The following is a 26,891-nucleotide window of genomic DNA, read 5'->3' as shown; positions in this document are numbered from 1 at the left end:
CTAATTTCATGTCTACCTCATTGATTTTATCATCTTGAATGATCCAGGATGGCTATTGGACTCATTTCATGTCTACCTCATTGATTTTATCATCTTGAATGATCCAGGTTGGCTATTGAACTCATTTCATGTCTACCTCATTGATTTTATCATCTTGAATGATCCAGGTTGGCTATTGAACTCATTTCATGTCTACCTCATTGATTGTATGATCTTGAATGATCCAGGATGGCTATTGAACTAATTTCATGTCTGCCTCATTCATTTTATGACTAATTTCATGTCTACCTCATTGATTTTATCATCTTGAATGATCCAAGATGGCTATTGAACTAATTTCATGTCTACCTCATTGATTTTATCATCTTGAATGATCCAGGATGGCTATTGGACTCATTTCATGTCTACCTCATTGATTTTATCATCTTGAATGATCCAGGATGGCTATTGAACTCATTTCATGTCTACCTCATTGATTTTATCATCTTGAATGATCCAAGATGGCTATTGAACTCATTTCATGTCTACCTCATTGATTTTATCATCTTGAATGATCCGGGATGGCATTTTGATTTTGTTTGTGCCAACTTTGACTTGTATAGCTCTGAATTGATAGATTCATGTCAGATCTTTTTTTATGTGATCAATTTTTGAAATGTCCAAATATTTCGTATTTATGTTTTAAAATGCTTCAATGAAATGAAATTCCCCGAAATTCAAAATTTTGTGAAATTTGTCAGTACTCTATGGTGTATAAAATTCAGAAATTTAAGTAGTGCAATGATTTCTTCTTTCACTTTGCCTTTCACATTAACCATTAACTCTAACAATATAACATTTCACCTTTCTCACTCTCACTAACCTATACTTCAATTTCTGATAAAAATATACACTATAGAGTTTTCAGAATATTGTTATGACTTTCGGAAATTTGAATACATGTTATGATTGTTAAGAAAAATACAACACTAGAAACTAGAATACATTAAATGTTGGTTTAGACTTATTCCGAAATATCTGAAGTTTGTGTTTTCACAATCATAATATTCAAATATATTTAGAATTTATTAAAAATTCGATTATATTTGAGTATATGAAACCTTTAGTTTGATATGAAACCTTTAGTTTGATATGAAATCTATGTGAATGAAAGTAAAACAGACAAATATAAGTTGGTTCTAAGTCATAGGACAGACACCGACTTTAAATTGTAATTAACTGCATTGTAAATATATTAAAGATATATTATTTATTAATGTCCCTGTTGGGTTTGATTATTTTTTTCCAAATTTTTTAATTTTCTTACTTACTATATTTTCAGGATGAAGAAAGAATTCTAGTTAAAAATGTGGAATAATAAACTTCAAGACAATAGCGGAACACGTTGTTATACAGTCAACCAATGTTTGCCTTCATTGAAAAGAAAATGGTGGAAATGATACAGTAAAGCAGCCAAACTGAAATATTTAAATACAGAACAGGGGCATCAAAGATTTTAAGAAATACAGTAATCTGATTGGATAATAAAACTAAATTTGAAATTGCTTATAGTAATAGACCAATCAGAAGACTCGAACACTACAATCATCTTAACTTAAGATTTCAAGAATAAGGCACCTGGTTGATTTTGTATTGTAAAATATGGTTGTTGAAAGAAATAAACTAATTTGTCTTGGTCTTGTTTATGACTGCAGTGGGGACATGATGCGATACTTATATTATTTGGGTTGAAAGTTCTGAACAGGTTACTTCTGTTCCATTTCTGTCCCCAATTGAACGATACTGAAGCAGATATTTCACATTGCTTTCTTTGCCATTTTGAATTCTGTCTGCATCTAGAATATTTTTCGGCACACGTGGATCTCTTCTGAACTTGATTCAAGTTAAAGTCAACAATCGATCAGCTCCACATTCCATTTCATAAATCTTATGATCAAATGATAAGATTCTCCACAATATTATGATGGTTTCGGGACCCAGGCTTCTTTGATCATGTTTAATGCTTGCTCCCTAACCTGAAGGTTACACAACTGCTCACATTCATGTCGAACAATTTGCAAACCATCAAAATCTTGCTGAAAATGGGTTGCACCCCAATTGTGGCCCTACGATTTTTCCACATTTTTGTCTCGAAATATGTGTCAGAATGCACCAAATCAATTAAATTTTCTTGGGAGAACCCTTGCGAGTTGCCGTCTGCGTCTTGTTTGTACCCCTAGAAATATAAACAGGCTTTGTGGTGTCCAGACAAAATGTCCCTTGTTGCACACTGCATGACTTTCCCTAGAACTCCAAGAACTATCACAAGAAACTCAGATTTAAAAAGTGTCATCGTCTGTCAGATGGGGACAATCAACAAAGGCTGGTGTAATTCTTGTCATGCTTGAGAATTTTTAAATAATTTTACTTGTAGAATATGAGAAGGTATTGATACAACATACAAAACGTGATGACTGGTATATGTGGGCCAATATGAAGAAAGGGGGAATAACTCTACCTGTATTTACATCATTAGATGCTTACTGGCCAGGAATTCAGGTATTTTTCATTGTTTATTCTAGATAATTCATAAAACTTGTGCAGTCAAAACATTTGACTATTCTAGTCTCTGTATGTGTTTTGGGACTCAGAGCTCAAGTCACCTGGTTTTTCAAAACATCTCACTGAATTTAAAACTCTCATATCAAGAAACTGGCCAACTACTTACAAGCTCTCAGGCTGACAAATCTCTTTATCTGTATTTCAGTGTATGTTAGGAGATGTAGAAGAAGGAATGAAAACAATCCATAACTTCCACCAGGTGGCAAAACAGTATGGTTTTACACCTGAGTTTTATAATATACCAAAAGCTGAGGTTCATCAACAACGAGCTGGATATCCACTTAGACCAGGTAAGCATGTTCTTACGCGGTTTTCACCAAAATGCTCCCAACGATGGCTTCTGCGGTGACTCATTGAGCTAGACGCTTGCTCTCTTACCTGAAGGTCCAGGGTTCAATTTTGGCATAGCTTGAGATAATACCTTCGGATTTTTCAACCTCGTTTCCCCTTGTCAGTGATGCAGGTAAGAGGGGCTGACATGGAAAAAGCGTCTATTTGTTTGGATGAGACAGTAAACCGAGGCCCCGTGTGCTACAGGTTGTGCATGTTAAAGATCCCTCGACAGTTGGAAACTAAAATGCAGGCTAATGCCGCTGCAAAATTTCCTGGTTTATTTTCTTTGCTCACAAATTTAGTCCTAGTGATTGATATTAGAAACCTGTGATGATAGAAGATGAACATTTATAAAATCTTTAAACTGAAACTGAACCCTTCCAACCCTTGCAGCGACTCTTATGACCACATAATTACTTGATATATGCCCAATCAACCAGAGAAGCAACTATTACAAACTTGGAATTCAGTGTATATGATTTTGGATGTTTTTATTTTATTCACACTCAGTGTTAAACAGATAGTGATTTTTGATGTGTTTTTATGATAATATTATCTATTGTAGAGTTGGTAGAAAGTGCTGTTTATTTATATCAAGCTACGAAGGATCCATATCTTATAGAAATAGGAATAGATTTATTAGAAGCTGTAGAACATAGCTCTAGAACTAACTGTGGTTATGCTACGGTAAGATTTATTCTGTAAATTGGGAATAAAGACTATTCTTGAATCAGAATGAGTAGAACATACACTCTGATGACTGTAGAAAGAGCTGGCAGTGAATCTGAATGGTTTTACATTTCTCTGCTCCCAGTGACATTTCCAATTTCTGTAAGAGACACTGTGGTTTTACTAAATGTTTAATTTCAAATTAGTTTTGTTTTAATCTCTAATGATATCAATCTGCTAGTTAATCTGAAATATTTGAAAATATAGGCCCTCAAGTAGGCGTACATCATTGGAACTTCCACCTAATTCTGTCAAATTGTTTTGCAGAGACCTCTTTCACACAGGGACTGTAACAATAGTTATAAATGGCATAATGAGTTCTATTGCTTACGTTATATATGTTATATAGATACATGTACATGCTCAGGATATTGTTGTTGGTGTTAGTTGAGATCTCTTAATGATCTTAGAGCTAGGATATCCTACATACAGTGTTAGAAGTTAAGACCCTGGGAAATCCTAGTGCTAAGATCATCTTGAGAATATGCATGTCTATGAAAATAATTGTGTGTTATCAATATTTTTGGCCAATTCTTTTTTCTCTTATATGTTTGACTATGATTTGATATTTATTTTCAATCTTGAATTTTTTTCAGATAAAAGATGTAAGAGATCACAGACTAGATAACAGAATGGAGTCGTTTTTCCTGGCCGAGACGACTAAATACCTATATTTACTGTTTGATCCGGACAACTTCATTCATAATAACGGAGCGAAAGGCACTGTTATCCAGACGCCTAGTGGTGAATGTGTTATAGATACTGGAGCTTATATCTTCAACACGGAAGCTCATCCTATAGACATGGCCGCCGTCCATTGCTGCAGCGCCGCAAAAAAGGAAGAGGATCGCATCTTGCAAAATTTTCACGATAATTTGAATTTATTTGAACTTTTGGAAATAACTGATGAAAGAGATGATTTGATTCAAGGAGAAAAATTAAATCGAAAACGAAAAAAGAAAGACGAAACTACGACAAAAAAAGATGACACTCCGACATCAAAAGTGAATTTAACCAAACCAGATGCAGGAGTTGAAAATCTTACTGACAATATTAATAATAAATCGCGAACAGTGAAAAGTTTTAAAGAATTTTTAACAATCGTAGAAAAAGCTGGACTGAATTTAAATCTAAATATGAAACAAGTTGAAAAACTTTACGAAAAATATCAGAATGGGAATTTTAAATTGGACAATGACACAATCACTGAAATACAAACTGTCGTTAATTCGAGTTTAAGAGAGGAGAAAACATTGAATCAAGAACCAACGCCAGATTTCAAAGCTCATAAAACACGGCGGAAACCATCAATCAATCTGGCACAACAGATAATTAATTTATTCACCAATAAAAATACAGAAAACGTGACTCCGCTAGTGCCCCCTAGTGTGAATAATTTATATAAAACGTTACGTAATTATTCTATAGATTATGAATCTAAACCTGAACTATTACGATGTGAGGCTCTTCCGTTTCACATGAAGTTGTCAGTGATGGGGGAAATGTTTGCTGATGAAGATTAGAAATGGCCTTATTTAGATGTTTGAACCGAAAGCGTTGGTCACTGCAAGCAGATCCCTAGTTGTTTTTTTCTACAAGCTTGGTTACATTCTAGCCCATGTGATCTGTGGTTCAGTTATAAAGTTATATATACAAACTAACTCTATGGGTGCGCCATGTTTTTGGGGAATCAGGGACACAGATTCTAGTTATTAAAATTAAGCAATGCACTACTGCATGTGATGATCACTTGAATGTGTGTATTGCATAAATGATTCATTAAAATATTTAGATCTATGATTATTTGTTGATTTTAGTGTCAATAAAATTGTTTATTAAATATATTAGCAAGTTTTATTGACATCTAAAGGCTAGAACTATGTTTTGTGGAATTTGTAGTGACACAAAGTGACAGGTAGTCAGTACTCTATTCCTGTATTTACCCAGCCCCCACCTAATAATAAACAGAAACTCTTCATTAAAATCTTTAAAGGGATAGATGCACCATTTTAAGGGGTTGTTGATTATATGTAAATACCGGTAGTCTTCAACAATATTAAAAATGTACGAAAATCGCATAATTCCTTTAAAAATGGTACTTCAAACTATGAATTTTACTCACTATTTCTATCTGTTCTTTCTATATATAACAGAGTATCTTAAATTGACAAGTCGTCATTTTAACATTCAAACTCAGTCATTCTAATTACGTCCTACACACATGGATTTGAAAACTCAAATTTGGACGGTGAGCTATGAACACTATTACTGATTGGCTTAGCTAAAAAAATTCCTGTTTCATAGACTAAAATATGTTTGGTCAAACAATGGCGCATCTGTCCCTTTAAGATACTGTACACACTGAATATTACCTATGTTAGTGTCCTTGCTATCCACTTATCTTGAAAGGTTTTCTACACTGACAACATATCTCTGTTACCAGGGCCCTAGTATAAACCTCTTAAAGATAAATTCATTTGTTCAGACTTAACCAAATTTTTATACATTTTTCTTAACTTGACCAGGTTTTGCAAAAAATAGAGGACAAATTATAATTTAAAGGGAAACAGTGTCTAAGTTTTTGGTAAATAATGCTTTTTAAAAGCTTAAATCGAGCTCTATCAGCTGGTAAGGCCAATACTTAGACTTCTAGTTTTCTTCTACAGTTAAGGCTGAAGAAGAAGTGCCATGCTGTCCATTTTGTAATGAGAGAAGCATGAGCATACACTTTCAATTTCCAACTTTCGAGTCATCTTAACATGATGCAGGCCTGTAGCTATACCACGGTCTAGAAGGGGGAGGGGGAATTTTTTTTATGGCTTAAGTATGTGACAAGTGGGCTCTGATCACCTTAGCTGTGGTAAAGATTTGATGACATGGTTTAGTGTCAATTGTTAAACAATTATTTCCACGTAAGCTTCACAGATACATATACAAAGAATATTATAATTTCCATAAAAAAAAACGTTCATGAGGATCTATGATGTGATGTACAGACTGAGAAACCTAGGCCATAGTTAATCTCCTACCAAATGACAATTTTTTAAGAAAATATCACAGACTATGATAAAGAATAGTAAAATTCTTTTCAAAAAACATTAAATAAGGAGTATAATACAGATATTTATTTCATACATTATATTATAATCTACATAACAATTCATATTATACATACTTTTAATTTTCACAATACAATTTTATTACATTAAATACAGCAGGAATGTCAACACCATATAAGGACAATTAGACAATTTCAAAAAATAATTTAAATATCTTGTAGCCGGAGTTATGTACATCATACGGTAACATAAGGGATTCTACCGACAACTTTCAGAAAGATTTTGGGTCAAAAAGACAAAAGATGAAAGTTTTTCTCCCTGTTGAATGTTTTGAGTCACTATGCAAATGGATACATATCAATTCTTAATTTTGATTGGCTATTTTATTTGAATTTTGGAATAACAGACTAGATGATCAACTCACATACCTTTGATTAAATATAAATATGGGACAGTTAAATGATTGGTTTTCAACTTACTTAAAATATAATTGTCTGGTACCAAACAGACTTATTAGATATCCACAAATTACATAAGGCTAGATAATTACATATGTAAATGACCTACATATTCTATATTCTATTAATTTCTATAATACAGGAGACAAAACACCAGGATTTCCCTCTGAACAATAATAATAATAAAGGAGTTGATACATAGTGATACATTGTAATACATTGTGATACATTGTTACACATAAAGGAAATTAGAAGATCCAATCAAACATTCATTATCAAAAGAACTTTTTCATCAAAATAACACACTCACTTGGATTTGAATTTCTACAGCATTTACCACATGTCACTCTTGCAAATACCATTAGGGTCGAAAAGATATTTGCAATAAGGACTTGATGTCATGGCATTTATTTAGAGATTACAAAGATTTCTTTGTCACCAATGTCCTTGAATACACATATAAAGGCTAAAAAATCTTTCCATTTCCTTTAGTGGTTGTGTTATTCACTGAAAAATTCCTCAAATTAAAAAAAAAATTCAGCTATATACAAATTGCACCTCTCATTCTGTATATAGTAACAATAACATAGAATTAGCAAATTTTCATTCAAATGATCAAATAACAATATAATATATGATAATGATACAATCAAGTTTTGGCTGGTAAGGACGTAGATAGTGATATATCAATTCTTAAGAAGTTTACCGTTCAATTTCAGTGTTTACATATTGACGGTCAAAATTAGACCAACCATTTGTTACCGTATTTATTAACTTTCATCATTCAACTTTAGTGTTTGCATATCGATATATACGCATAATAATTGCATATACGATGCTCTGCTACATTGTAACACTATGCTGTATGTAAAATGACAATCAACTTAATTTTTAATCAACAGTTGGAATTTATATATTGGTTTCTATATTTCATAAATTATTACGAGAAGGTAGGGCGAGAGCAAAGTGGCCCAGGTCACAAAGTAAACACTTATAAAACATATATAAACCTTAACATTAGTGAACATTGCTTTAACCCAGTGCCAATGCCTCTGTTGGATAGTAACTAGTAACCTATCAACCATCCTAATCTCCACAATTAATGAACATTGCTTTAACCCTGTGCCAGTGCCTTCTGTTGGATAGAAACTTGTTACCTTTCAACCACCCTAATCTCTTATAAATCAATCATTCAACTTAAAATTATATTCCAATCAACTGAATTTTTAATATTAGTACTACATTGTGTATGGATCATTATTTCAGATATACTCTTTACTACTCTAAATACACAACATCCTGGTATTGATAATATACAGTCAAGATTTCTAATAAATATAACTTTACATAGTCCAAACTTATGATAGTTTTTGTTCTTTATGTCATTGACAATCGTAAACAGGGTGATTTTCATTATTCAAGCAGCTCGCACTATTGTATATAACAATATTTAGAATTTACCACTTTTGATAGCACCAATACTGAATGAAAGGTTGAGGGACATTTTTTGGCTTACCCCCTCGGAAAACTTATCACCACTTTGTATAAGCCTACTTTATTAGTTTAGATGATTAAAGGCAGAACCCTTAGTCCAAAGTGCCCAAATCAGGACAAAATGTAATATGGAACTGTTATTTATAACCACAAATAAAAAACTATAAGCTTATAACTTATATCTTGAAGTCGTTTTAGTTTTACATTCAACATGTAGGCTAACTTTCCTTATTTTGCTTTAGACGTATACTAGACCATTCTACACAGGGATATATATAATCTTTCTTCTTTAAAACATCGAATGCAGTTAAAATTATTGACTCTGCATTGAAAATCACCCTGTTTACCACCTTAAAATATTAAAATGCTAATTTGCTAGGAGAGTTTCTCTCGATCTATGCAGCGCTACTAGCCATCACAGCATTTGAGGTTTGTAAAATGGCTACAATTAATCCAAAAAGTCCAATAGCACTACCGAAGATTTCTATGATCAAAATCTTCACAAATAACGATCCATTTGCAGCATCGGCCAACGCAGCACCAGAGCCGACAATTCCAACACAAATTCCACAAGCTAAATTGGTCAGACCGACAGTTAAACCTGCTCCAAACATCATAAATCCGGCACCATAATTTTGGTAAACTTTTGCTGGATCGTCGAACTTTGTTAGATCAAAATAAACCAGGTTGGTACTGATCACGATGGCCATGATAATTCCATAGATGGCTACAGCCTCGCAGAAGATAATACTGATTAAATTTTTGGTTTTGATACGTGGGGCTTTGACTCCTCCGCCAGATATGCTCGTACCAGTTGTGTAAATTCCCCAAGCAGCTCCTACAACGGATAAAGAAATGGCAAAACCAACTCCAATCAATGCCCACATATAAGGAGAAGTGGATTGGAGAAACCATCCAATGTCAAATCGTGAACCTCGGCCGGTAAGGTTGTAGTACAGGCCTACTATTATCAAAACTGCAATAAAAATCCCATACAGACTTTGGTAGACTACTCCTGGTTTAGCCCCAACAACTTTAGTCGGTTCCTTATCCATTTTAAAAGTCGAAATCTGGATTCAATTCACAGAATATCCTATTTTGATCAGTCACGACTAAATGTCACTATCGTCTTGTCATGTGACATGAATTATGAATAGACTCTATTTTCCAGACTTCAATAGAAACAAGTGCGCTTCTGGACAATCTAAGCTTAAATCTCATAGGCGTTTTTATCACAGAAAGGAAGTTGTAAAATCGGCAGTTGTAACATTAAAATGTGGAATTTTTGAGGAGCATACGCCTTAAATTCTTGTCACTACTTGTAAAGGTGTCGGTTCATATTCAATACAAAGTTTCGGATATTTTTTGGCGACATGAGTCACGAAATCAATATCTTATCCAAGTCAATTTCAATAATTTCAAACCTAATAAAAACGCCTCTGGATTATACTTTCATTCATCCCATATCACGTGACACAAACATTGAATCCTGGGATATCAATGGCTGAACACCGAAAAATGAAAAAGTTTTCTGGACAAAATGAATAAAGTATCGTAATAGGTTAATAGGGTGAGTTAAAGACACGATTTAAATATATCCAGGATTTTGATTATGAGAAGATTCTAGTGAGAGATCATTTTTGTCTGATTTTTCCGTCGATTTCGCCTGATTTTGTGAGAAATTCTCAGACAGGACGGTCTACGTTACTAAAAATAGATTTGAGAAATTTCACTGCTTTGCCATTTGTTTTTGAATAGTGTCTGAAAAATTACCATCATCCCTACCTTACTTTACTTCCCTGTATATCATATATTGATTAACATGAAATTGATAGAATAAAAAATGGTCAATATTTATTTAGATTTGCGACATTTATTTTGGGCATGTAGTGGTTTTTTCCCCTGTTCAAGTTAATCCCCAGAAGTGGTCCCCCAGTGGTTTCAGTTTCCACCTCTATTCTAGATGGTTTCCTCTCACAATTGACTTATAACAAACTAATTAAAAACAGTTAAACTTTGATCAATTATTGTGGTGAATGAACGAAAGGAATGAATTGGGGAAATATTGGAATAAACTGCTTATGGTTATATTCTTAATCATAGATTAAGAAATCTATTAGTAAGCATTAATGACATATCAATATCTCTTAAGATTATACTTGCTACATTTGATATTTGCATATTCCAATTTTCTGTCTGGACATATGTCATTAGCTGAGATATCTGAACTGTGAGGGATATAACTTTTTAATATGCTGCTAATAATATCTTAGGCTGAGAATCTTTTGCAAAAGCTAGTTCATAAAATGATCGTTTTTTAGTAATTAGTATAATTGCAAGACCAACTGACGTCTGACTTGTTTTGAAGAATAAAATTTCAATGGTGAACTGTGAACAATATTAATGATTAGCTTTGCTAAAATAAATCACATTTCTGAGAATAAGGTACAATTGATCAAACTGTAGGTGCTAATGAATTCTAAATGCTTTTTTTCAAGGATATTTGAAAAACATGACACAGTTGAGGTATTTCTCATGTAGGTAGATCTATCTCCCACTCATTTTCAGTTAGATTTCCTGTCACCAGTACATCTGACTTGATTTGGGTACTTTTGATTTTTGATTTGGTAGTTGGTTTAATTTTGGTTTTCCATTGATATGTGTACCAGCTATAGGCCTAACTAACTTCATTTTTGATTAATGGTTATGACTTGTGTATGGGATTAATTTCATTACTAGTTTATTAATGAACAAGGAAGTTAAATAAGCCATTTTCCATCATTTCAGATAGAATCAAAGATAAACAAAAGAAATAAAGATGAATTGGTGTTTTAATTTGACTTTTTTCGTATTTTTATGTGTGTATCAAACATCAGGAGCTGAAGAAAATATTTGCCAAGATGGACAATATTATGAGAAAGAATCTAATATTTGTCGGAATTGTACAAAATGTCCGATAAACTTAATTATCCGAACAGATTGTACAAATTTATCCGACACAATTTGTAGTCATTTCACAGAATTTGACAATTTCCGAAATGAAATCCCGTATGGAACTCAAGAGGAGATAACTGTAGTCGAAGAATCTCCAGATATTCCAGATATTTTTGATCGTGACTACAATCCACGAATTATTGAAGAAGTCCCAACTACCAGTTCCGAAGATAAATACTGGAAGAACTTAGCTTTTGCGTTGATTGGAGTTTTATGTGTCCTGATAATAGCGGCTACAATGGTGGTCTGGTACGCCTGTCGGAAACTCCACGCATCTGTTCAGATCAAGAGACCTGAATATGATGATACAGGTAGGTTCTTTTAAATATTTTCATTTGACTCAAGCCTTTTAAGGTATGAGATAACCATCCTATGTTTGTACTGACACGTGTACAAAATCTGCATCAGGCGCTAGGCGCATGTAGCATAATCATTTTGAATAGAGAGCATCAATAAGAGTTGTATAACATCTATCTGTTAACAGTATTTTGACCAAGCAATCTGATTTACACTAGTAAATTAATGATAGGGTTGTTGAGATATAATATAATGAATAGAATAATCATCTTAAAGTGGAAATAAGGGTCATTTCTTATTGACTTGAGCAAATTTCTTGCACATTTTTTTGATTGGTAAAACACCTATATTATGTTCCTACATTAAATGTGCCAGCGTGTTTATTGGAGTGGCCTATGATCGTCTGCTGGTCTGTCAGTCCACAATTGCTCATAAACTCCTCAGAAGGCACAATTCTTGATTGATTTTGGCAAAACTTTGTGTGAGTGTTTGTAATCACCCAAGGATGAACCCTAGTGAAATTTGGACAAATTGAATTATTGCCCTTGTTCTTGATTAACTTGTTCAATTTTTAGCTCATAAACACATCAGTTGGCACAATTCTTCAATTTTGATAAAACTTGATGAAAGATGTTATTATCACCTTATGATAGAAGTCCCAGTGTGCATATATTACCTTGCCTGGCAAACTATCTTTAAACATAAAGATGTGAAGGTGATAATTTGAATGGTTGAGCTAACGAAATAAGGATATTCTATTATCACCCACCCAGTACTGTGTATCCGGCCTGGGCATCATCAGTTATTTCCTTGATTGCTCTACAGTGTACTCTGTCAACATCTGAGTATTCCAACATTCTGCGTAATCCGACATCTTTTTATATTCTCGATGGATTTCCTTCTTAGGCTAGTTTAAAAACTTTAAGTACTTTGATACTCTGTGTATTCTGAATTACGACACTCAGAAAAATCTGTATAATCTGACATTTAGTCATCTCAATCACTTATCATCAATTAGATAATCGCTTGTATTATTGATAATCCAACAAAAAAACAAAAGATCGTATTATTATTATTGTATCTTATTCTAGTAAGACTTCAGGACAAATTTCACATAATCTTGACTGGGCCGGGTCTAATCAAATTTCAGTTATTCCGTAAAAACTGGGCTTCAAAATTAAGGGATTAGACACCTTAAGCACTAAGATCTTCATAGACGGTCTACATTGAACACTATCGTTGACGGTCTATACTGAACACCTCATTGACGGTCTACATTGAACATTATCATTGACAATCTACATTAAACTCTAACGTTGACGGTCTACATTGAACACTACCATTGACGGTCTACATTGAACACTATCATTGACGGTCTACATTGAACACTATCATTGACAGTCTACATTGAACACTATCAGTGAAGGTTTACATTGAACACTATCATTGACTGTCTACATTGAACACTACCATCGACGGTCTACATTGAACACTATCATTGACGGTCTACATTGAACACTATCATTGACTGTCTACATTGAACACTATCATTAACAGTCTACATTGAACACTTATCATTGACAGTCTACATTGAACACTATCATTGACAGTCTACATTGAACACTATCAGTGAAGGTTTACATTGAACACTATCATTGACTGTCTACATTGAACACTACCATTGACGGTCTACATTGAACACTATCATTGACAGTCTACATTGAACACTATCAGTGAAGGTTTACATTGAACACTATCATTGACAGTCTACATTGAACACTATCATTGACGGTCTACATTGAACACTATCATTGACAGTCTACATTGAACACATTCATTGACAGTCTACATTGAACACTATCGTTGACTGTCTACAATATCTGCGAAAAGAAGGACTTTTTTGATATTATCAATTTTATATTTTCAGATGACCCAGATAATGGTTACGTGGTGATTAGATCTATAAGACATACAGCGCCACCTAGCAACCAACCTTTATCACAATCTCGTATAAACAATACAAACTATCAGTTGCTACAGCAACAACAACGTTTGATACGTCCATATCGACCAAAACGTAGATTATTAAACGAATACGCTGATGATGTATTTGAATCAGATGATAGCGGTGGATCGCGAGCAAGTCGGAGAATATTGTGTTCGATACCAGAACAGAATGATGAATCAACATCACCAAGAGAGTCCGAATCGTCGCCTGAAAAACAGCCCATGGTCTAATCATCGATGGCATTTTCAGATTTCATTTTTATTTAGTCATCATCATTTCATTGTGGTATATTTTGTGCGCAATTTTTGTTAGAATTGGTAAGTTGCTAGATGATGAGTTCATGTTATTAGGTCAGTGTTACTGATGCACATGCAATTTAAAACATATTTTATTTATAACATAAGAGATGGTATTGTCTTGTAGACCAAGGTATATTTTGTGTACAATTTTTGCTGCAATTATGAACAAATTGTAGGATTTTAAGGTTAAGGATGTGAGTGATTTTTAGTAGGTCATTGTTATAAATGCACATGCATGATGTTACTAAATGTAGAGTATGATTTTAGTTGAGATTATTGTGGTATTGTGGCTACTACTGTATATTTGCAGGTACTATCTGTGTCTATATAGACCTTATTCATGCATTAGCCATATTGGAGGCAAACAAACAAAGGTAACGTGATGTCACTGTAGTCAAATCGCCACCTGTTGATCTGGTGTTTTGTGACCTTACATAGGCTATTCATATGACGTTGTCATCTTATCAATGTATGACATAATTTGCGTTATGAACCTCGCTTTCAGTGTCTCAAAAACGAGGCCTGAATAAGGTCTATAGCAGGTCTAAAAGATGTAAAACCTGTTATTTTAAATTTAAAATTATTTCTAGCAGGTCAATAAAAATTGTGCCTATACATGGTATATCTTATACACGGAGTAAGTTGATATAAAATGTTTTGAGTAGATCTGTGTATTGAGGATCAAAAGGAGGGGTAAGGATATAGAACAATATTTTTTTTCATTTTCAGTAAGTCACTGCAAATAGTGCACATGCAATTTACTATGTATGACATTAACAATTTTTGTTGAGATTAAGTATTTAAGGTAAATCTGTGTCTAAAGTAGGATATGCAACTCCATTTTTTACTTTTAGTAGGTCAACACAAATAGTGCACATTCAGTTTTACAATTTTTTATGAAACACTTCCTCATTTACAACTGAATAATTGATATACTTCCTCATATGAATAGTTCATTAGCTGCTTCCAATGTTTTGTCAAGTTTTCTTGTTTCGTTTTGTGGTTTGGATTCTTAGTATTTTGAGGTTTTAATTTAGCAAAGTGATATCTAACCTTCATAACAGTGCCATTAGAATATTTTTAAAAGAAGGGATTGTAGAGAGCTTTTCGGGATTGTAGAGAGCTTTTCTGAATTTAAGTGAATCATGAACAATAATAACATCAATTTGGACAATTCCAATTTTCAATCAGTTGTCTGTGGTTCCTGCAATTCTACTTCTACAGAAATCTCTTTGAAAATTGGAATTGTGCAAATTGATGATATCAGTTTCCCCTATACACATAAGAATTGAGAAAACTTCTTTGCAATCCATATCATGTCATCGAAAAGATATTCTTCTTTTTACTTTTCTTATATGTAAATTTGATATTTCCATATTAGTCAATGCAATCACTTGGTAACTATAACTCTCTTGATAGTGTTAATTTTACAGAATCTCATACCAAACATTTTAATTTTAAAGTTGCCAGAGTGTTTAAATATTACTGAATATATGTATATATGTTTACTTTATAAAATAATCGCCAAATTGTTGAGAAATATGAATCTATATTATTCAGACAGTTTCAGATGAAAATCTAAAGCTTCTACAAACCCAATTTAAACTGCTTACTTAACAATTAGTAGAGCTTATGTTCTGTTTCAAATCAGCCATTTTAAAACAAATTCAGATTAATCAAGTAGATACGTAATTTAGAAATTTTTTCACCATTTTGCATACTTCACCTGCATTTATCTAATGCTATATTATATCAGGGTATATAACACCTTCTTCGGCATACTGTTGTTAGTGTATTAGGTGAGAGCTGACTCTCAGAACCACACTCATAGACATCAGAATTTTTCTTACCTTGAGGAGTCCAACTCGCCACAAACTGAGCTATGTCCCTGCCTCTGTTCTTACTGTTGTATTCGGCAATTTTTGATAATCAAATTTTAAGAATCAACAAGTTTAAGACCACAATTTATCTCGGTCATATATTTTAATTGTCTCTTGCCAGTTTGCATTTGCTTTATATATTGTTTATACCTAATAAGTTTTAAGTTTTAATTAACAAGATTGTAAAAGAGGTTTTCTATATTTTTCTTTTGTTTCAGAGACACCGATAGCATCAATCTGCACCATTCCAATTTTTAGTCAGACGTCTGTGGTTCCTGAAATTCCACAAAGGGGAAGTGTTTGATGACACTAATAGCAAAATATGCTTTATCACATAAGCCCCTTTGCAATTAGTGACGCAATCAAAAACTTAGTTTTAGTGGAATTGCAGGAACCACAGACATCTGATTGAAAATTGGAATGGTGTAAACTGATGCTATCAGTGTCCCTGATACACATAACAAATTAAGGAAACCTCTTTAGCACATTCTGCCATTGCCAAATGCATTTGCTAGATATTTTATTTATGCACCAGAAGTGTTCTGTAATTATATACATACTATTATTTTTGAAGAGATGGCCTGTGCTTCAGGGGTTTTGAAAACATTTTACTATTAATGAATGTATGTAAAGTATGTCATACATCATTTTAGAATTTATTTGTTTTTTTTTTAGATATTTTTTTGTCATAACGCTTTTTATTAGTCCAAAACATCTGCCTTTATTTCAGCCTGTAATAGCTACTTAGAAAGTTGTCAACTCGAGTTGGGTCAGATGTGGAGAAATCACCATTAAACAGAGCCAAGTGTTTCTCTACTCTACTTCAGCAAACAACTATCAAAATTGTTATCAGAGGCTGGAGTAGAGGCAGAAAAACTTGGTCCTGTTTAATGGGGATTTTTCTGTATGTGACCCTACTCCAGTTGACGACTGTCAAAATAGCTATCAGAGGCTGGAATAGAGGCAGATTTTTCGGGCTATATGCTTTTAATATCATTCATGATTAAATGTAGCCATCTTGTCCTGCATCCATCGTGTATTTATAAAGCATGTTACAATATTTATAAATCAGATAATCAAAGATATTTGCAAAATAAAAAAAATCATTTTTGTAATTTATGTGTTTTTCTTGTTTGATATGGAAAGAAACAACAGCAATATCTCAATGAATACAATCAATATCTACGACTTTGGTAAAGATGTAGAGCGCTAGTGGAATATTCAAATGACAGAAGCCAACTTGTCCCTATCTTCTTAGACATAAGCCACAAGATATTAGAGGTGACGTCCAAGTGAAGTGATATCAGAGGGGCTTGAAGCTCAACGACTTTTATGATTGGTAGGATTTGTGTTTTAGGTTAGTGATGGGAATGAGGTGGTCACAGATGATTGTACTATTTATATGGTAATTCTCTCTTTCTATAGGAGAGATCAGCAATGACATTGATAATGGCATGTGTATCATATATATAAACACTTATTGTTGTAAGAGTGGTTTCTCCTACCATTTGTCTTATTCAAGCCAGAGTTGCATTCCATTTGAGCCTTATTATGGTCAATGATTTTGTCTCTTCTTGCACTTAGTTATCCTATAGAGTGGGCATACTTTCTCCCAATGATAATGCATTGCATCTCTTCACACAAGAGCTATTTTCAAATAAAACAAGAAAAAGTCACTTCTTGGAGAATTTAATACTGCAGAGATATTAATGCAAATAGAACCTGACATTTGCTTGAATTATTATTAATTGTTCAAGTAACAATGTTTTGAGTCTGTAGTGTGTTAAGTAAAAACATTTTACAATACATTTTCCAGCCTCGACCAATCAATATTCAATATCTGTTAATGCGCAACTCTTTAGTCAAATGAGGCACCGTGCTTTATGTTATCTTTGAACAATGTCCAGTATGTCAATTTGACCTATTACTGATGAAATTCAAGTATAAAAGTGTGGCTTTTAAAATTGGTGACCTTCAGAAATTTCTTTACAGCAAAATATAAAGAGTTCGAAATATTGGTTTATTCTGGCAGTAATTCTTAATCTCACATGAATAGGTCAAAGGTCAAATGTTGTGTAACCAACTGTAAACTCTTTATACAGAAAGTAATGGTTAAATTAAATTTACTTCAAACTATAGTCACAATTAGTAGATAAATCTTTCTTCAAAAACTTAATAATTTGAGATAAAAATCTATCTGATTAAAATACATCTTGATGTTTCGCAGTCTAACTAAAATCAGACCAAACTTTCCTTCCGATTTTGTATTATCTTTTATTTCTAATGTGGCCACTTCAGTTAAGGTCTAACAATAGCCACTTATACGTTCGTCAAATCGACCTTTTGACGTGACATGATAACACTGTATTACAAAATTCCAGCCTTGGATAGGCTGCAAATTTGATTGGTTAAAGCAGATGTCATTGAGTTAAGTCAAAAGGTTAACTTGACGAATGTTCACTGGGGCTGTCGTTAGACCTTAACTGAAGTGGCTTTATTAAAAATAAAGGCTTATTAAAAAAACAGAACGAAAGTTTGGTGTAATTTTAATTAGACTGGATGATTCACTACATGCTTTTTTGGCAAACTTGCAAAAAAAACAAGAAATGAAGCATATAGAGTTGCATTTGAATCAGATTAAATAAACAAAGTAACATAACAAAAACAATCTTTCACGACTGAATAAAACAAACATCTTAAAACCATGGTGATGTAGCAAAGATATTTCTGCAAATTCAGGATGATTCACAATATAACACAAACAATCCATTTTCATTTTAGGATCAATACTTTTTCTATCTTTAATTAAAATAGACTTTACTTGTTTACCTTTTAAATTACCCAGATGTAAAAATATCTTTGCTTGATTTAGGCCCCACTAGATTACAAATTGGTTGTAATCGAAAAGGGCCTAAGATAAAGTTATTTCTTCATATTTATTCCCCTTTGTCAAAATTTCGGAAAATTCACAGGACAGAGAGACTGAGCTAAAAAATATTTCAGTGGCCACTTTTAAAAAAAATTCATATTCAAATCATGATTTTGGTGTTCTAGTTATAAGATTTTAATTTTGATTTAATTCAACCAATCAGATTACTGTATTTCACCGTTATTAAAAGCAATAACCCGATTGGTTGATTTAATTCAAAAATTGACCATTGACCAATCATATAACTAGAATACTAAAATGATAAAAATTGAATTTGTTTTCCATGAAATTGCTCTCTGGCCATAAAATAATCCAGTTTCTGAAAACTGAAAGGAATACCAAAGCCTGTACCAGTAAATTTAAAACCAAAATGTCTTTTAAAATAAAATCACGAATTAGAATCTGCGTCTGAATCTTTGTCGGCTGATTTGCTGGGTTCTGATTGGTTGGAATGTGGATCTTCTGATTCATGGAGAAGTTGAATCTGCTGCCGTGCACTTTCTAAAAATAGATCTAAACTGGCAAGATGGCGTCGACGAACTCTTGAATCAATCTGTAAAAGAGAAACCTCATTTGAATTCAAGTTATTATTCATGAGAACTGAACTAATGATGTTAAATATAACATACATGGACATGTTAATGAGTGTCGGCCATGCTTGGCCTTCAACACTTAGTGGTGCTACTATGATCCTTAGGCTGTAGGAGCCCAGTGGGAGCCACAAGATTGTCTAGAGGGGATTACAGCAGCAGGCGTTTATGAACTCAATGGTAAGATTTTTTGGTTGATAACACTGCCTGTAAGAGCATTTGGAAACGTTGAGTACATAAAGCAAATACCTGTCTCTGTTGATTGATATATTGTTGGGAATCTTCACGAGCTTGCTGAGATACTGTCTCCATGGCAACACGATTCCTTTCTCTCTCTTCCTTGAGAACTTCTCTCAAATTCTCCTACAATAATAATATACAAAAATGCAAATGGAAAAGTGAAACTGTCAAGGGATCTTTTAGTACAAATCCAATAGTACATTGGAGCCATATCAGCCCCTCTAACCTGCATCACTGACAGAGGGTAACCAAAAATCCAATATCCTGACAAATGCTTGATTTGAAAATGGAGCCTTACAACCTACCTCCATCTTGGTTTGTTCAAATTTTAATGCTGCCTGAACATTGACTCGAGATTCTTTCTCACTGTCTTGTAGCCTCTTTCTCATCTTCTCCTCTGCTTCTGCCATCTTGGATTCTGATGCATCCTGGGAGGCTTTGATTGCTTCTGCTAATTTGGCTTGACTAGATTCTCTCTCTGCCTGAAAAACCAAATAAAACTGTCTTAAGGTGCAAAAAGGAAAAGCTTTCGCTGCCGTGTTCGTACAGTGCAAGGATATCGATACTGTCGAATATCAAAATATGAAGTGAATCGTGTCTAATTCTATTTAGAAATGTGGGTCCTGTTTTCGCTACTTGTTGATACTCCATGTTTCTTTCGTTCTTTCATACTACTTTACAAAATGAAAAAGGATATTCTTACCTCCAGGGCCTTCTGAATTTCTTCTTTTTGTTTCTCTCTTTCTTCCTCCAGAAACTTATCAAATTTTTCCTGAAAGGAATCATAGTGCTCCATTAAAAATTGATGTTGATCATTTCGCTATTATAAATCAATTCTTTAAAACTCATTGTAAGCACTGAAAAAACATATGAGACTAAAGGTTTTAATGGCAAAGATAATCTGCTTGCAAAAAAACACTGTGTTATATGTTGAAAAACCTGAAAAAATCAGGAAGAAATATAACAAAATGAATGGAGTTTTATGACCTAATATTCTGCTCATGATTGAGCTATTGAACATTGCAACACCATGCAGTATGCAATGAGGGAAGTCTCTCAAATCACTGCAGATGACACATTAATTTGGGGCTGCATCATAGTGCCTGAAGTATTCTACGTCCCTGGAAATAAACCAGTCCATCAGCCTTTTAATCTTATCTTAATGTTCCCCTACTCAGAAACAATGGGTTCAAATCCTCAAGGAAAAGAAAAAATCTTTATGCCATGGCCAGTGTTTCCGATTGTCAGCCAGGTGTCAGCTTTTTACCTTGATCATTAATCTTAAATCAAATTAAAACTAAATCCTCTGGGTAACTCCTCCCCTTTTGGATGACATCGCACCTTTTGCTTAGCCCCACCCTGTCTTGCGTGAAGGGTGTAAGTATGAAAACAAACGACTAACCTGTTGTTCCTGTCTCGATTGTTCCACTGCCTCCTTAATCCTCTGAATATGAGCCTCCTCTTCACTATCTAGCCTCTCTTTGAACTCTGCTTGTAATTGGTCAAAAGATTTTTCGAAGGATTCTGTCAGTTCACGTATTTTTTGTTGAATATATTGCGTTGAGATTTCCTGATGTTCTAGTTTTGCTACTTTGTTACTCTCCTGGAAAAATACAATATTTTCAGAATATTAACATTTTGCCCAAGTCAGACATTACTGGTAAATGAGAAAATTCATTCAACAAATTTTGATTTCATTTTAAGGTACTTCTAATCCAGCTACATAATCTCCAACTGTTAATTATTCTGTTTTGGCTCAAGAAAAATTACTTTATTTTCACCCTTATTTCACCTTGCTATATTTACCCTTTTTCAGGCAGGTAGAGGTCTTGCAATAAAAGTGGACAAACAGATAAAGGTGACTTTTGAAAAAAAACATCACTGAGCATTCAAAGATGGTACCAGACATAATTAAGGATGTAGAACTTAATCAATTTTTGAAAAATCCATGATGATATGTGGCAAAAAAAATTTTTTTGTCTATAAGATTTTTTCTCTGAAAATTCTAAAGTAACAGCACTAGGAGTAAAGGGTTATTAAAGATCAAAACACAATAGTTTTTAAGATGCAAGATAACTAACCTTATACTGTTCAACAACCACAGCTAGTGTATCGTGTCCTGCTTGACGTAAACTTTTCATTTCTTCGGAATGACCACCCTGTTAAAAAAAACAATCAAGTTATCAGAATTTACGAAATTAATGAGTTGCATGTATGGCAAATTTAATCCTGAAGAAAAATACAGCACTTGTTGTCAAGCAATGACAGAAAAAGAAATTTTTTAAGAAAAATTACATAACATATTGTGAGTTCGTGAAACAAAAAGTAAATCAATATGACAGTCTCTGTCTGTTTCCCTGTTCCACAATTTGTCCTTGTTTTCAAGAAACAGGTCTTACATGACAAGCTTTGATTGCTTAAAAATAATGTAATTATAACAAGACTGTGATAAAAACTTGACAGATGTCACTGAAGATGAATAATAGAAAAAGAAATCTAATTTTAATTAAATTGTCTTACCTCAATCTCTGCTAACTTTTTTTGTTGTTGTTGCAGTTCATTTCTAGTTCGGTTCAAATCTTCTTCTAGTTTAGAATTTAATGCTCGTAAAGACTGGATCTCCTGAGAAAGAGACATCGGTAGATTACACATGTATGAATATCATACTGAGTGCAACGAGTTTAATTCTTTATTTCAATCTGTCAAGGGATCGTTGACACATGGGCGTGTTTTTTTTACCAATCTAAATGACTAGAAACTTTTCCTTTGCCACTTTGCATCATTAATTAGGGCGACAGGATATATATAGATTAAAGAAATATTTACAATAAAATTCTACCACTATTGTTACAGATTATTTTCGGGTGCATAGAATTGTAACGTAAGGTTGGATTTTCTCTCGATCTCAGAAATTTCAGTTGAAATTTGACATTTTAAAGTTGATAAACAAATTTTATACCTCATTTGCTGCGGATTCCATCTCTCTGCTTCCATCTTCTGATACGACCGAAATATTGTCGCTGGCAGACGGCGCTATGTGGCCATTACTTCCCGGTATACTAGCACTCTCATTTAAAACAGGCTGGATAACAGAGTTTACAGTGGCAGCTAACTCTAAGTCTCTTTCAATTTGATTAACTCCCCTTGGTAATAATGACGGTCCTTCACCTACACCTAAATCTGGCAACGTTGCTCCTTCACCAACGCCAAGGTCTGGCAACACACGAGTATTGTCTCTGGCTTGATCAGTATTTAAGAATATATCTGCTGGATTATCTGCCCTTGATGGAGGTTGACCTGGGGTCAGATCTAGTCCTGGTACACCAGCTCGTATCGTTCCATCCAGAATATTTTCTGCCAGACGCGCTGGATCAGTGTCATTCTGAATAATCAAGAGAATAAGTTAAGACGACATTAGGCTTATAAAACATATAGCAATGTTAATGCTTGGCACTGTCATAGACAGTAGCATATTTATGGCAGAGGAGGGGGGTGGTCTTGTCTCATGGCCCCTATATCCCCCCCACCCACCTTCAGGCCATAAAAAATGAAAAGTTTGTTCTACTTTCACTTCCAAAATCGTGTTAGGTGTATTCTCTGTATTCTCCTGCTCCTATGACTAGCGCCCTCTAAAATCCGCTATGGGGAAGTCAAGTCAAGCAATGAATGGAGTGTACAATGAGGAAAGTTCGTAATTTAATCTTCTACACTAACACAATTTCCACAACTGTCCTGTGCAATGAGGGAAATTTTGAATACAATATTTTCCACTTACATGATGTCTAGGACTATCCTGTCTGTCAGTAGCTGAAGCTGTTATATCAAGTCTCTGATGATTATTATTATTATTATTACCAGGACCACCGTTAATACCTGAGGGATCTAGGTAAGTGGGAAACGTATTCTGAGCACATAACAGATCTGGCTGTGATTGGGCCACCACTGAAATTCAAATAAACGATCATAATTTATAATGAGAGATTTCCATCCTACTGTTCAGGGCCTTGGAACTTTACCTTGAGAAATACCACACTCTCGATAAGATTTATCATCAGATTTTTATGAAATAAATAAAATGAAATGAAATATATAGAGTTTTACGTCCTACTTTTCTGCATCAAGTGGGTTAATGAAGACGGGCAACACTACGCAGGGTGTAATGAGGGACATTTTGCCAGGACAGCGGCATTAGCCTGCTCTTTATTGATTTCCAACTGTTGAGGGATCTTTAACGTGCACAGTCTGTAGCGCAAGGGGCTGTGGTTTTTGTCCCATTTGAACATCTTAACACTTTTTCCTCTTACCTACATCACTAACAGGAAGCAACCGAGTTGAAAAATCAACAAAAACTTTTCGTGAAACAGGGCACATTACCTAATTGAGGTAATGAGCAAGGCAATGGCATACAATTTTACAAGGGAAAATTTTTGTTAAGATAGCATTATTAGTATTAGTTTATTTAAATTAAATTGAACTTTCCTTCCTTTTTATTTTAATTAGCTTTTATTTTTAATATAGCCACTTCAGTTAGGGTCTGCATTAGTCTACTCTTTCATGATTTCCAACTGTCAAAGGGCCATTCATTTAGCAGCTTTGAAGATAAAGACTTGGTTTAGTCAACATTACGTCCAAAAAATACATTTACCTGGAGGGAATACTGCCCAGGGGGAAGCACCAGCTTCTACATTTCCTTCTGGTGGGTTTTCATTAGGATCTGCTGCCTGCAAGAAACAAAGAAATCTCTATAAAAAGTGCCCAGTTAACAAAATACTTAAGCATTATAATGATATAGTGGATCTCATCAAATGAACTTTAAACGATTTGAAAATTATCTGATTCAAATTTTTCTTTTTTTACTGATAAATTCAATCGCGTCTTTCTACTGGTAATATTTATTGTGGTGTACATAGAACATCAACCAGAACCAACCATTCTCAAATGCACACTACATTGTATTCAGTTGAAATAAAGTTTTCAAGAATTGACCTTAATGTTTTCTTTCTTAAGGCATACTACTTTCCGTGGTGCTAATTTATTGTCACACTTAGAACCACAAAATCATCACAATACATACTTCAAAATATACCATGGCAATCAGCATGCACTCCCACTTCAAGCAAGAGATCTTATCAGCAATTTTTAACTAGAATATCATAATGATAATCAACAGAAAAACAGAAACTTACTTCAAACCCTCCGAAATCTCCAAAATCATCATCCTCATCCATCTTTTCTACAAATATCAGTCAATATCTGAAACAAAAATACATCAAGGAAATTAGATAAAAGGGGACATAGTGTAGGAAACAGTGTCAAAAGCTATGACCTTCCGACATCCAGCGCTAGGATTGCTTTGAGAATAGGCGGCTACTTTGATTTTAATCTTTATTAGGTCTATATGCCTAATGGCTATGCTTTAGGCCTATTACCCATACTCATACATGAAAGAAGTATGTTCTCTTCTTGTGACCTTCTACAGGATAGTATCTTCTATAACACCCAACATTGATGTTTACTGTGGTCGAATATCATAAGCTTATTGCCATATTCGGAACAAATACGGCAACAAAAACAAAGTGAAAAGCAGGTAAGAGGTTTCGCATTCGTTTAATTCTCAGAATATGAAAATTGTTAATTTTGAGACTTGTTAAGCTTTTTGCCAGACATCACCAAAATCTTTTAAGAGCTAATTTGGTCATTTTAATATAATTTCGAGAGAAATTTATGTTTTTACCAATTTGTTATCAATTTATGGAGGCTGACATCTTGGAAAGTGCCTCATGGGAAAATCTAGATTAAGGCCGATTTTCGTAGTATTTCAGCATTTAGTTGAAATTATTTCTTGGATTCAATTTCGAATGAAAATTATGTAAAAATGAACAAAATCTTAGATTAGGAAAAAGGGGTTCATCAATTTCCGGAATAGCTGACGTATCACAAAATGGCGGCTCGGCCTTGGCCTTGACCAATCAGAAGTCACGCACCCGGTTTGGCTAGTTGATGACATGTTCCTGATAGTGCTAGAGAACCCCCTTTCATGTACAGTTTTTATTGACATTTTGGAATAAACAAACCTGATCTACTTTATGGTAATACATCTTTGCTTATATTCAATTTTATGTAGTTGTCATCACAATCAGATCTATAGAAATTTCAGAAAGCAGAAATATTTCCAATTTTGTCACATTTTTTGTATGGATTCTTAATTTGTTTTGTTGTTAATGGAGACTACTAGCACTAATTAGGAAATTAGTAGTCTCTTACATCATGTATAGAAATGACAGTGGAAGTGCTGCCTATCAATTTTCTTATAATTGCCTTGTTCAGCCCTTTTGGAACTAAAGTGATAAACTGTGAAAACTGTAAAATGCCCATCATCCATCATCATTAATTTAAAGATGGGTTCATTTAATTTCATATAATTGTTTAAGAATACATGGATAATTCATTATTAACATCAATAATCAAATAGGCCTTATTTGCTTTAATTTACTCTAAAAAATGCGAAAACAATCTTTAATGTCCTAAACAGTGTAATGACTGATGTTTCAGTTCATCTTGTTACTTGCCATTTTCTTGCTATTGCATGTAATTTTATTCCTAGATATAAGTTCAAATTGTAGAGGTCTCAAGAAATGATGAGTCGTCATCTTGAATTGATATTCAAACGCAGATAATTCTTGACACACATGGTTTTGAAGGCTCAAATTTCGACAGTGATCTGAGAACACTATTACTGATTGGCTCAGCTAAAAAAAATTCCTGGTTGTGAAACTAAGATACATTTGATCAAACGGATGGCAAACTTGTCCCTTTAACATGATACGATATAAAGGATAGGTCTACAATCATACGATATTTTTTAATTCAATAAATCTTTGAAAATATATCCATGTAAGTTATATAATATTATTAAGTTAATGATTGAGATTATATTATGTCAAAAATGGAGGCTTTTTTCACATTTGTGAGGTTCTATA

The 26,891-nt window shown here is 33.7% G+C and overlaps 4 protein-coding genes across 4 annotated transcripts; 2 read left to right on the top strand and 2 right to left on the bottom strand.

Annotated features, from left to right (window-relative positions):
* Positions 1-2,403: 2,403 nt before the first annotated feature.
* LOTGIDRAFT_54688 (hypothetical protein) lies at positions 2,404-4,508 on the top strand (the record flags this gene model as incomplete). Its single annotated transcript, XM_009046335.1, has 4 exons — positions 2,404-2,538; positions 2,747-2,891; positions 3,500-3,621; positions 4,260-4,508. Coding segments are annotated over 4 exons (651 nt in total), but the record flags the coding sequence as incomplete, so codon positions are not given.
* Positions 4,509-7,718: 3,210 nt separating this feature from the next.
* On the bottom strand, positions 7,719-9,777 carry LOTGIDRAFT_223715 (hypothetical protein). Its single transcript, XM_009046334.1, has one exon. The coding sequence runs from the start codon at positions 9,727-9,729 to the stop codon at positions 9,070-9,072; it is 660 nt and encodes a 219-aa protein (XP_009044582.1). The 5' UTR covers positions 9,730-9,777; the 3' UTR covers positions 7,719-9,069.
* Positions 9,778-11,492: 1,715 nt separating this feature from the next.
* LOTGIDRAFT_170520 (hypothetical protein) lies at positions 11,493-14,203 on the top strand (the record flags this gene model as incomplete). The annotated part of the gene is made up of 2 exons (XM_009046333.1): positions 11,493-11,979; positions 13,893-14,203. 2 exons carry the CDS (start codon positions 11,493-11,495, stop codon positions 14,201-14,203), a joined length of 798 nt encoding a protein of 265 aa, XP_009044581.1.
* A 5,177-nt stretch (positions 14,204-19,380) lies between these two features.
* LOTGIDRAFT_237245 (hypothetical protein) lies at positions 19,381-25,665 on the bottom strand. The gene is made up of 12 exons (XM_009046332.1): positions 25,646-25,665; positions 25,098-25,164; positions 24,557-24,632; positions 23,687-23,853; positions 22,871-23,293; positions 22,432-22,533; positions 21,993-22,070; positions 21,314-21,514; positions 20,615-20,683; positions 20,217-20,393; positions 19,921-20,034; positions 19,381-19,634 (listed from the first exon to the last, which is right to left on the bottom strand). The coding sequence occupies exons 2-12, from the start codon at positions 25,137-25,139 to the stop codon at positions 19,470-19,472; spliced, it is 1,614 nt and encodes a 537-aa protein (XP_009044580.1). The 5' UTR covers positions 25,140-25,164; positions 25,646-25,665; the 3' UTR covers positions 19,381-19,469.
* Positions 25,666-26,891: the final 1,226 nt, after the last annotated feature.

Source organism: Lottia gigantea (assembly GCF_000327385.1).
Source record: "Lottia gigantea unplaced genomic scaffold LOTGIsca_100, whole genome shotgun sequence".
NCBI lineage: Eukaryota > Metazoa > Mollusca > Gastropoda > Lottiidae > Lottia > Lottia gigantea.
The sequence above is the reverse complement of the archived record's forward strand: the minus strand, read 5'-3'. Positions and strand labels throughout refer to the sequence as shown.